Genomic DNA, 12207 nt, shown 5'->3' with positions numbered 1-12207 from the left:
TAGTGTCCGACTTCATGCCGTCACGGTGGTGCCGTAGCCTCCTCTCCTGATTTATGTGCAGCTGCCTCTGGTACAGGTGGATGAGAAGCTGCGAGGCGTTGAGAACTGCCACAACTGCAGCGATGGTCGCAGCGGGATCCATGCTCGCACTGCTGTGGCGTCCGCGCTGTCAGTAATCAGAAAAGCGCGCGAACTGATTTCCCGCCGGCGCTTTCAGGGAGGGAGGGAGGGAGGGCGGGAGTGACGGACGGATGACGACAGGCGCCCAAAAGCACCCTCGACACATTTTTTTACCCAGAAGGCATTTGGGGCTCGACCCAGAATTCCAATGGGCAGCGGGGACTGCGGGAACTGTGGGATAGCTGCCCACAGTGCACCGCTTCCAATGTCGACGCTTGCCCCGTTAGTGTGGACTCACAAAGTCTCACAAAGTCGAATTACTGTCCTTAGTGTGGACACACATGTTCGACTTTGTAATATCGATTCCACATAGTCGAATTAACTAAAATCGAAGTACTCCCGTAGTGTAGACATACCCTATGACAAAGACTGAGCTCAGGCCAGGTTCCAGAGAAGCTCAATCTTCCCCACTGTCTATGGACCTAATGGTCCCATTTCTGTCAGCTTCCAAGCCTGAGATGCTGAAATCATCCTCCTCTTTGGCTCATCTACTGTTTCCTTAAATAGCCTATTGTCTCATCATCTATGTGAAAACAGAGCAGAGCCTTTGGGGGGTCCCAGACATCTTTTTCATGAGGCCAATCCACAATTTCATCTTTTGTCATGAAGAACAATGGAGCCAGAGCAATTTGTTTCCATTCTGCATGTTCAGAATATGCGTCTCCTGTTCCTCCTGTGTAGAGTTTGCTTTTGATTAGCTTTCACTACTCAAGAAGAATTCTAATGGCTTAATTGTGTTGCTGCCAGATCCCGGTTTGGGGGAATTCTGAGTTGGTTTTATAGGCTAAGAGAGAATTTCTGAGGAGGGAGTTAGAGAGCAATGGGTTGGAATCTACCTAAAGCAGGAAGCTTTAAACCCTTCAGAGAACTCATGCACTGAGAGATGCTATTAAATGCTCAGGTGATAGGAGACATTTCCCACCAAAATTGTCCTTGGAAGCCAAAGGAGCTGTGAAGTATTTGCAAAGTCTTGGTTATAAAGCTGCAGATCCAAGACCCAGAGTGAAGAGCTGCTCAGAAAGGGCGTTGTCATTGTTTTATTGTATTAAATCCAGACTCAGTCCTCTATTATCTCCCAGGCACATACAGTAAAGGCACAAGCTGGCTTGTCTAGTGCCTCCTTGGGCTCAGCCACCTCACCCCCTTAGTGAAAACTCCAAATCTCCCAGTAAAGCAGAGACATTCATATCCCTCTTCCTTGGCCTGGCTGTCAAGGAACTGCAAGACCACTCTGAGCCAAGGCCAGGACTAGAGGGTAACAGTGCTTCACACTTGACAGATGAGATATGAAGCTTTATGTCACAGGCATTCTTAACTGAGAACCTTAAAGTGTGGCATCAGCTTCCTTCCTTGCCTTTCACTGAGCACGGACCATGTTCACTTGGGATGCCTCCACTGAGAGACTTAAATGGGTGGACAGTGGCAGTGGTAGGTATTTGAAGACTTCTTCAGAGTTAAGATAAGAACTGCTTGGGTTCAACCTGTTGGAGAGAACTCTGGAAAATGCCATTCCAGTTTCTGGACATAGGTTTTACAAAATTAGTAAGCAGGAGCATATCCCTGCTGCTAACCACATGTTTTTTTGTTTTTTTTTAAAAAGAGGAAGCAAACACTTATCTTTCTTCCTCGTGCCCCCTCCCCCCCAATGCAAAAACATTTGACAAAGGCAATTATTTGTGCATTCCGTTCATTCATGGATGAGATAGTAAGTTAGTTCCCCCAGGCTCACAAGAGCTTCTGTGAATCATTAGATGTGACTTCTTAAAGGCCCAGCTGTATAAGATGAGATGTGTTACCATACACTAGCCCAGCAATGATTTATCATCCCAGTCATTTACAGTTTGAGACAAATAAAAAGATATACACAGAGGAGGCACTTGAGTTGACTTGGGATTGCTACAGCATATGGGTTTATTCAGCAGATCAGCTCGGTCAAGTTGGGACAAAGAATTAAAATCTGATTGAAAGTTGCCAGGGCTGTGAATTACTGCCAAACACGCGAGGTCACCCCAAAGCGGCTCCAGTGTAAACAATCTCAAGCTTCAGAAAGGCTTCCTCAGTTAGGCTAATTACCAGAAAACGAGCGAGATTTAAGGTTGTCCTTTCTTTTTCTTACATGCAGACTATAGCACACTAACCATTGTACTCTCTCTCAGCCGCTCACAAGGTTTCTCCTCATCAAGACGGTTGTTTCATTAGGAAGAGGCAGGTCATGGCATCAATTTATAATCCCCACAACTAGAAAGTCAGTAATCTATCTTTCTGAGTTCTTCCTCTATACTTTGAACAGGAAATATCTGTGCTAACTGTGGGGTAACAACTGGTAAATGTTGGCTTATTAATGGCTTTTGCTATAGATCATTGACTCCATACTTTCTGCATTATGACAGAATTGACCTTAAAAGCATTACAGAAGCCCCTGGGGCCTTTATGCTATTGGCACTTAAATAGTATGGTAACGGGCACCCAATAGATGACATCAGTCTAGGTTAGAGTGTGAGATTACTGAAAGCCTGTCATTAATACAGCAAGACTCAGTTTTAAGGTAAAGCACAGTAGCTTTAAATCAGCATTGATAGCAGTGACTGACTGTAGAATATGTGTGATAAATAATCTATGTGGGGGAGTTGACACTACTTTGGTTGATCCAAAGTCCAGGTGAGGAAAATGGACTTTATGCCTCTGACAATGTTATACACTGTGTAGAAGTATAAATCACCCTTTTCAAAGATGCATGGTGTTGGGCATTGTTGGCTGAGCGTGTTTATACCTGGAATCTTGTCCTCTCTGCAGCATAGACCTGGTAGTGAAGCATGGCCTGTAGGACCTTCTTATGGCCATCCGGCACCAGGCAGACAGCCCCGAGGATCTCCAGCACAGCGATTTTGGTCTTGATGTTCTCAGTCCGTAAGCTCTGGGAGATGATATTGATACTTTCTGGATGGGCCAGGACGTGTGCCCGTCCCTGGGAGTTGTTCATCAGTGCCTTGATACACCCTATAACGGATGTGTGTATGCGGCTCTCTGAAGTCTCATAGTCCATGCTCTTCAGGAAGTTCAACAAACAGGTCAGGCCATCCAGCTCAATAAACCTGGTCACAAACCTGAAGGGAAAGGGAGGAAAACAGAATTAAGGCAAATTGTACAATAGGCATCAAATTAATAGACTATGGAACTATGATCCTAAGAACAGAGCAATTGGTAGCCTAGATAACTCCAGATGATTCCAGGCAACACGTCGCAAACAGACGGTCAGTCTTGTTGTCATGGTCATTTTCTAATTTAGGTAATTGCATTCTGTCTGCTTCAAATCCCACCTTTTGTTTCCCCTGTCCTATGTGCTTGGACAGTGTTACTGTATAATAACTACCACGTTCAACCCCAACGGCTGCTGCATTTCAATGGCTGGTGAAAAGATTCCTATATACTGGCAAAATCTATAGGGCTCACAGTCCTGGATCAGGCAAAACTCCAAAAATGGCTTGTATAATCTCTGCTGGCAGGAGATGTGCTTAAGAAGGGAGCAGACTCAATGACCACCATGGATACCACCGGGGTCTGGCATGAGGACACAAATAGACTAGATATGTAGACAGTGAATTTGCAGAAGGAACAGCATGGAATAAAGCGGTGTTGGAACAAGTTTTGGGTCACTTTTCAAGTCACTGGGTTCTGTGTCCAACTTTCATTATGAAACCAGGCAAAACGTGTCTGGTTTCAGATAAAGATCATGCACTAATCTTGATGGATACAACATAGAAAAAGCCCAAGGAGGGGTCTATAGTTTCATTCAAACCAAAGATAAAAACACGATGGGTCAGTTTATCCCTGGAATTAATCCACTGAAGTTAACTGAGTCCATTGAAGTCAGTGGCATAATACTGGGAACAAATTCACCCCATTGGTTTTAGCTGAGTTTCACTGTGAGTTTCCAGTAGGCTTAATAATTTGGGGTCCTACGCAAAGTGAAGTGAACAGGATCCCATCCAGTTCCCTGTCCAACTTGTGAACACTGAGCGGCTCCAAGTGTGTGTGTCATTGCTTTCAGTTCTCGTCTCTGTGCACAAGAACACTCCTGAGCTTCAATGACATATTAGTATACAATGCACATTAGAAATAGGTCAGCCAGTCCTGTGGTTGGTACTCCACTTTACCACACAGAAAATGTCATGGCCTACCTGAAAGTTGGGCCAGATATACTAGACAGTTTGCCAACTTTCAGCTTACTTGGACCAACAGTTCTGAGCAGAAACCAGGCAAAACCTGGTGGTTTCAGATGAGTTTTGGTCTGAGGTTTGTTCAAACCTGAACTTCAAAGCAAATTTTAGAAGGGGCCAAACACACATGCACCAACAATGAGAAGAGGGATTTCATTAACTCAGCTCAGCAAAACTGCCAAGTTTCACACTGCTCTGATCACAAATTACTTGTCTTTTGGGTGCACCATCCTAACTATCTGTATGAGCCACGGGAAGAGAAGCCCCTCTCCCCCCAGGTAGATGGAAAGACCACACAGAGTGCACCAGGAATTCAGTAAGACACCGAACACCCCTTTTTGTTATTCTAAGTGGTTGCAAGAAAACTAACGGGTAGTTCAGGGTCTGTGACCCATTCGGTTGCTGGCCTCTCTGCCGAGACTGCAATTTAGGCAGTCGTGGCCAACTGTGGTGGTGCTGTGTCTGTCATACGTGTCCACTGAGAATTGGACTGAGACCAAAATCATTTTGTGCAGACTAGCAGATGGCCATGAAATGATCACTTTTAAATGTTTTGCCAGCTGTCCCCCAGAAGGGCCTGAAATTTTCTCCATTTTCTAGCCTGAATAGGATGGTACAACACATATCATCAGCTCTGAGTCCTAACGTATTTACTTCAAAACTATTTCTTCATGGTGATTCTTGCCAAGTTTCTTTGTGAATCCAAGGGCTTGCCAAACTCATTACCAAAACCCAGTGGCAAAAGCATTGCCATCCTCATAGCTCCAGGGCTAAGAGGAGGCTAAGACCGACGCCACCCTGAGGACACAGCATTCTCCAGTGGTTCAAGAAAATCACTCAGAGCCTGGTCAGTCAAGGGTTTCTGAATTCCACTTCCAGATGGAGCACCGGCTATTGGTGCGAGACATACAAGTCACTGTGACTTTCATGTACCTCTGCCAGCCCAGCTCTGAAGGCCAGGTGACAAATAATTTGTGAAAGGCACAGTGACATTCTCACAAGCATAATACCCAAATAAATCTAATGGCAGAGAAACGTTGCTAGGATTCCTAGGGTGAGGTCACTCCAGCCGGAGGGTAGGTGCAGGAAAGAGATTAATGTCATAGACCTTGATTAACGATGAAGTTTCAAACAATGTCGGGATTTTCCTGTATCCTATCTGGTCCAGAGAGCAAAACGCTAATCTCTGTTACTCAATAGGAAGCAAACTCGACTACCTCCCAATCTCAGCTGACATCAGACGCAGGAATAAAGCTAGGATTGTCACCTTCCCTTGTCAAAACACTTAGTGCCCTGTCATCAGGAAAAGCTATAAATTGTATGTGTGAGTGAGAGAGAGAGATGGGGGAGTCCAGCTCATGAGCTAAATGTCATTCTCATTGTGTATTTATTTGGCCCGCATGATGCATGCAAGACGGAGATGGGAGAGTTCAGCTCCTAGGCTGAATGCCATTTATATCATCACATTTGCTTAGTGCTTTTGTGCGTGTGTGTGTACATAGGCGCACACGCACACACACACACGTACATGCTTGTGCATGTACGAGGCATGCAGTCGAGTTTCTAGGGAAGAGTGCCATCATCATTGTGTTATGTGCGTGTACAATTAGCCTCCCACATGCCCCATATGTTGCACATGAGGGCCTTGTTTTAGATGGAGATTTAAAGGTGTGATGTCAGAACATGTTTGCTAACGTACCCTGTGTAACACATTCTCAAGTTCCAGCGTAGACAAGGCAGCATGTGCTTTAAATAGGTGCCAAATTGGTTGAATTAAACCCTAGGCTCCCTGCAGGTTTTTGCTTGACCAGCGCAATTCATGTTAAAAACAGGGTTCTACACTAGGGTTTTAAAACATTTTAATTTGAATATTAGCTAACATAGCCTAACAACACACCTCTCATCCTAATGTAGACCGGGCCTATGTGGCAGTGATTTTCCCCATGGCTGTGTCTTATTCTCTGATCTATCCCTGTACAGATTGTGCTGCAGCCTCACTGTGAGAAATGACACAGCTTGGGAAAGACGGAAAGAACATAAACCGGGGGGGTGGGGAGGGGGAAGGCGCGTGGGGAGGGCAGGATGTTCCCACCCTACTGACAGTCAAGGCGATGTTTCCCAGGCTAGCTGCAGCAGTGCCTTTGGATCAGGAGGCATGCACAACCCTGACAAACCTTGGACCTCTGCCCTGCCTGAAATTCAAAGCAGAATAGGCTGCATTTGCTGGATAGATTAGTGATCAGCTAAAGTACACAGGAGTGACACATGGCTAAACCAAGCCAAAATAAAGAGAGTCCGACCTCCATTTATTTTAAGACTGGGTAAAATAGGGTTGGAGCAGGGCAGAAGAGTGATGACATTTATTGCTGATAACTCAGATTAAATAAGATCTTTCTCCCCTTGCCCTCAAACTTGAACCAAAACTCTCCCGAGATTCCAGAAAGTTGGGTTAACTTCTCGTGCCCCTCATCAACTTTCATTTTCACTGTGCTGCTGCACTTCCATATTCAAGTGCTGAAATACAAAGAGCCAAGCTGTTCTCTCACCGATTCTAGTAATAATCTTTGAGGAACTTTAAATTAAAATCCGTTTCCTTACAATACATATTTTCTTGAAAGTTATGGTTGTTCCTGAGCACTGGGATGCATGCAATGGCTTATTTTTATACAGCTGCTACCGAGATCCATGCACTTATTTATTATTGTAGGGCTGCTCCTAAGCACTGAGACAGACACACTGGTTTATTATAAATGGAATGTCTATTGCACTTTCATCTAAAAGCAGAGTGCTTTAATGAATTAAGCCTCACAAAGATGCCTGAGATGCAGGTGTGTATCATTTCAAATTTTACAGATGGCTATCCCAGTTAAAGGGACTCCGTTCTACAGTATTAGAAAGTACATATCCACATGGGGACACTTTGTTCAGTGACTCCTCTTACAGAAATGCCTACGGGTAAGCAACCAAGGCGCCCCATCAGTATCCTGTGCCCTCTGCAGAAAGATTCTGTTCATTCCATTTGATACAAGTTTCGGTTTTCATTTGCCATGTTGCTCGGGGATCTAATGAAAAGAAGCGGCCTGGAAAATGGGATTCATGTCCAAATTCAACTAAAAAGACTGGTATCTTGAAGGCCTATGTACAGAGCTGCTTACAGAAGGGATCTGATGTAGCTGTGGCTCCCCCACCCCCGCATCCTTTTCATCAAAGAAGGAATTGGCTTGCTGATCAGGCATTGGCACAAGGCCCGTTTGGCAGCTAACAAATCGAGTCATTGGAAATTAGTTGAGACACGGACTTAACTCAAAATTTGGCTTTGCTTAACTATGGGAAAAAAAGGTTCTAAGCCACCGTCAGCAATTTAAGAGGGAACGCTTTATGCGACAGTTCATTGATGCTGGTGCAAATGCTCATTATTATAAACAAATTAAATGAATGCCTGTTGTCAGAGGGACCCAGCTGAAGCAGCACAGGACTGGTTGAGAAAGCCCTGAAAATCTGATCTTTGGCTGAAGACACTTCCTTTACCCCACTCACATACTCCCCTCCCCCAGGAAATTGGGAGTGGGATCTTATTGGAAAGGCCTTCTTGAAGGATAGAAGGAAACTCATTGGTGGCAGTGAATATGTTTGAGCTGGACACTCAAGCCCATGGAAATGTCTCGCTCCACCGCTTGCTGCCATAAATGTACTCACCTGACATGATGAAAGTCTGTCAATTTCATTGAATATGCTCCAAAATAGATCTGCACCAATGCAAAGGATTGATTACATTCTTTCACAGCAGCTATTGACATGTGGGTTGAAACACCAGCACCTGGCCTAAGAGTGGGGAAGTTGTGGCAGGCTGCCATGTTTCCTGTTTATCCTTGAAGTCAATTTGCATTGTATTGTGTTCTTTGCTGTGCGACTAGAATACAGGCAGTCAAGATTAGATGGCCACTTGCAAGCAGGTTGTCCGCAGATGCCAACAACATCCTCCAAATCATTTCACCACTTTCAGCTACACTGCCCTGAAACTCACAACAGAGGAGGTGCTGTATGTCACAGTACAGCAGTTCCTACGAAGTTCTGTCAAAACTGCCACAAAGGATTCTGGGTTACATTAGATGAAGTCAGATGGCAAGGGGCTGAATATGGATTCAAATCATGAACAAGTTTGAGAACAATATTCCAGCAGGTCAATAAGTCATAGTCTCCCTTCTCCACTTAAAAGCTGCATGCTCATCCAGTACCTGAGCATGCACTCACCCAGCCCGAGGAAGACCAAAGGCTAAAGTGATGGGCCATTTGCTTACTGCCTCAAAAGGAAGATGCGAGTGCATAGAGGTTCCTTTACATTCAGAGCGCAACACAAATAGATGTTCTGGGAGATGTTTCACCAATTCTAATTGGTGGCTATACTTAGGAAAAACCATGAGTAGCCCAGGGGCATTAGGTTTGTCAGCGTTCCTGTCTGGCTTATAATCAAAAATAATAATAATAATAATTAATGGAGATATCCCATCTCCTAGAACTGGAAGGGACCTTGAAAGGTCATCAAGTCCAGCCCCCTGCCTTCACTAGCAGGACCAAGTACTGATTTTGCCCCAGATCCCCAAGTGGCCCCCTCAAGGATTGAACTCACAACCCTGGGTTTAGCGGGCCAATGCTCAAACCACTGAGCTATCCCTCCCCCCCTATCAAGACAGGCCCAAATCACAATACCGGCTCTGCATCCAGATTCACTTTCCTAAAGCTCAGATCTGAAGCCTCCTATCTGCTGGTGTCCCCACTCTAGTTATAATTAGAGAGGGTCCCAAACCAAAATCCAAGACCTGAACATTCCTGAACTTGATTCCAAAACTAGAGCCAGCTCTGGACTTTGCAAGTGGCCAGCCTCTCTCTCTCTCTCTCTCTCTAATGAGCCAAAATAAATCCCTGGATCTAAAAAACTCCAAAGTTTGAGGGATTGAAACCTGAATCCAGAATTCCCAGCGTGTCACGAAGCACTCAGAATTATAGAGCTCTTTCAAGAGAGAGGCCTTGTAGGAAGGCTGCACCAGTAACATAGTCTGCTTTTTAGATGTTCCCTTCACATCCCTGCAGAACAGAGAACAAGCATCATAATAAAAGTTGTTTTTGCTCCTGGAAAGCAGGTAGTTAGCACCCTAGTGAATTCTTAATGGGGCCTGTATCAAGCAAAGCAAAGAACAGTGGGTTCTTTCTCCTCAGATTAACATATTTCCCACTCTCTGGATTTTTCCTGAGATAACATGGCATTAGCTGCTTTCTCACACTGCCCCCACTTGACATACACAGCAGATTATTAGAGTGTGTGAGGGGCAGGACTCAGATTTATGGATGACATGGCAAACAAGACACCCTTTTTGTTGCTCTCTTACAGGGTCACATTTTCAGGAGCTTTGAGTGGACTATGCTTTCCTGCATGGAGGGAGGAAGAAAACAAATCCTGACAAGAGAGGACTGGCTTCCTGTTATAGTTACGACGATTTAGGATTTGCCATAATGAATCAAGCCACTGGTCCATCAATGACTCCATCCTGCCTCCCCCAGGGACTAATACCTGATGCTTTGGAGGAAGCTGTGAATGCATGCACATGCACCACCCAGCCAGCTGTACAACCCTCTGCATAAAGGGAGAAAACAACCTCTATTTCAATCATTGCTCCCAGCTGTTTGGTTTGGTTAATTGGAACATGCTCCAGAATTATCGCTGGTGTAACTGCATCAATCACATTCAATTCGACCCTTTACTAAGTCCACACGTCTATATAATTCATGCTCACAAAAAAAATGTTGCAACAACATGAAGGGCACAGACATGCAAAACTCAGCCATTTGGCTTTGCAGGAACACGTGAGAAAGAGATTCTTCTCAATTGCCATCCACCTGGGTTCCCAACTCTCTTGGAGGTGGCATTCACAAAGGTGGATGGTTTCAGTGGGAGTTAGTACCTTTGTGGTTCCTCTCTTGGTGCCACTTGGAGCTTTGGCTTCAGAACTCACCATGGAACTGTCACACTTCATCAGGGTATGTATTGAAGCCCCAGAAAACTGACTTCTGCATGGTTTGGATGCAGATACATCAGTCAATCTCAGGCCTTGTGAAATGTTCATGAACTTTTTGACTAATCCACTCTACTTCCTGAGATCACACCTGTTATGGATCTGTTTTCTGTACACTGTGCTTTCCAACGTAAAGAGTCTCTAAAGTAGCCAGCTTGTAATTATTCATTATTGCTGCACCCAGCAAACAAAAGGTGACCTTAGATTTTTGAAGGTGCAGTACATAAATATACAGAAAACAAACAAAAAACAACAACTTAAGAATACAAGCCTAGAAGAGACCTCCTAGATCATAGAGTCCTCTGCTATCACAGACAAACCCATCATATAATCAAACATCTTGCTACATTCTCATAGCTACATGCATCACAGGAACAAAATCCCACACCAGGTGCATGTCAGATGACTTGGATGTTTCATACTTAGCATTCTGAGTTGCTCTAGATAAGGGATATTTGAATCCAACGAAGTTCGAGAGTTAAGACTGACATGCCATCCTTAATTCACTAATATACGCGGGGTACCGCACGCCATGCGGTCTAGAATCTGATTACCACAATTTTATAATAATAATAATAATAATTAATGGAGATATCCCATCTCCTAGAACTGGAAGCGACCTTGAAAGGTCATCGAGTCCAGCCCCCTGCCTTCACTAGCAGGACCAAGTACTGATTTTGCCCCAGATCCCCAAGTGGCCCCCTCAAGGATTGAACTCACAACCCTGGGTTTAGCAGGCCAATGCTCAAACCACTGAGCTATCCCTCCCCCCTCTATTTTCACCTCTATCTTCAAAGACCTTCTTCAGGTTTCTAATAATGCAACTTGTCTATGCTTTCCTGGAGGCACATTCATTACTCCACACATGCGCCTGGATGGAGTGTTTAGAGGTGAGGGTTGCAAGGTCCCCTATCAAAATTATGAGCTACCAAAGAAGGCTTTCTTGCTGTCTTTGACGATGAAACAACTGGGTACCTGCCCACAATCTGCTGAAGGTTCTCTCACTGCCACCGTTTCCTGTGTCAGATATAGCCCTGTGAAGGAGTGGGTGAAAGAGGAGATGAACAACAATTACCTCATTGGTTGAGTCCGGAGAGCTGTTTTCAAGTCTTCAACTATTTTATTCCTCATTTCTGTTTCTTCTTCATCAAAAGCGTACAGAGTCTGCATCTGTTTGGAAAGCAGAGAGATGGTTACAAAAGCCAGGGCTGCCTGATGGACGGTCAGAGAAAACAGACTGCTGGACAGCCCAGAGGTCATCAATAAGAGATATTCTACCAAATCACTTCTGTTCCTCTGGGTTGGCAATAGTGTATAACCCAGTGTTCTCAGATTATCAGAGGAAGTCACAGATGCCCTCACAAAATAATGTTCCTGTGTCTTATCTGGGATGTTCACTGCAATGTGTCTGAAGAAACAATTTAAGTCTCAACATTCCTAACAGGCAGGTATTTGAGGGAAGTGATTATTCCCCTCTATTCAGCACTGTTGAGGCCACATCTGGAGTACTATGTCCCGTTTTGGGCCCCCACTACAGAAGGGATGTGGACAAATTGGAAAGAGTCCAGCGTAGGGCAACGAAAATGATTAGGGGGCTGGGGCACATGACTTATGAGGAGAGGTTGAGGGAACTGGCCTTATTTAGTCTGCAGAAGAGAAGAGTGAGGGGGGATTTGATAGCAGCCTTCAACTACCTGAAGGGAGGTTCCAAAGAGGATGGAGCTAGGCTGTTCTCAGTGGTG

At 44.8% G+C, this 12207-nt stretch overlaps 1 protein-coding gene across 3 annotated transcripts in view; it reads right to left on the bottom strand.

Annotated features, from left to right (window-relative positions):
* Positions 1 to 12207, bottom strand: part of DAAM2 (dishevelled associated activator of morphogenesis 2) — a 147017-nt gene that overhangs the window by 71896 nt on the left and 62914 nt on the right. For all 3 annotated transcript variants that reach the window (XM_065401898.1, XM_065401899.1, XM_065401900.1), the window contains exons 4-5: positions 11541 to 11635; positions 2951 to 3284 (exon numbers count right to left, since the gene is read on the bottom strand). In XM_065401898.1, coding sequence (XP_065257970.1) covers positions 2951 to 3284; positions 11541 to 11635 — 429 coding nt within the window. The remainder of the gene's footprint in view (positions 1 to 2950; positions 3285 to 11540; positions 11636 to 12207) is intronic.

Source organism: Emys orbicularis, chromosome 3 (genome assembly GCF_028017835.1).
Source record: "Emys orbicularis isolate rEmyOrb1 chromosome 3, rEmyOrb1.hap1, whole genome shotgun sequence".
Taxonomy (NCBI): domain Eukaryota; kingdom Metazoa; phylum Chordata; order Testudines; family Emydidae; genus Emys; species Emys orbicularis.
The sequence above is the reverse complement of the archived record's forward strand: the minus strand, read 5'-3'. Positions and strand labels throughout refer to the sequence as shown.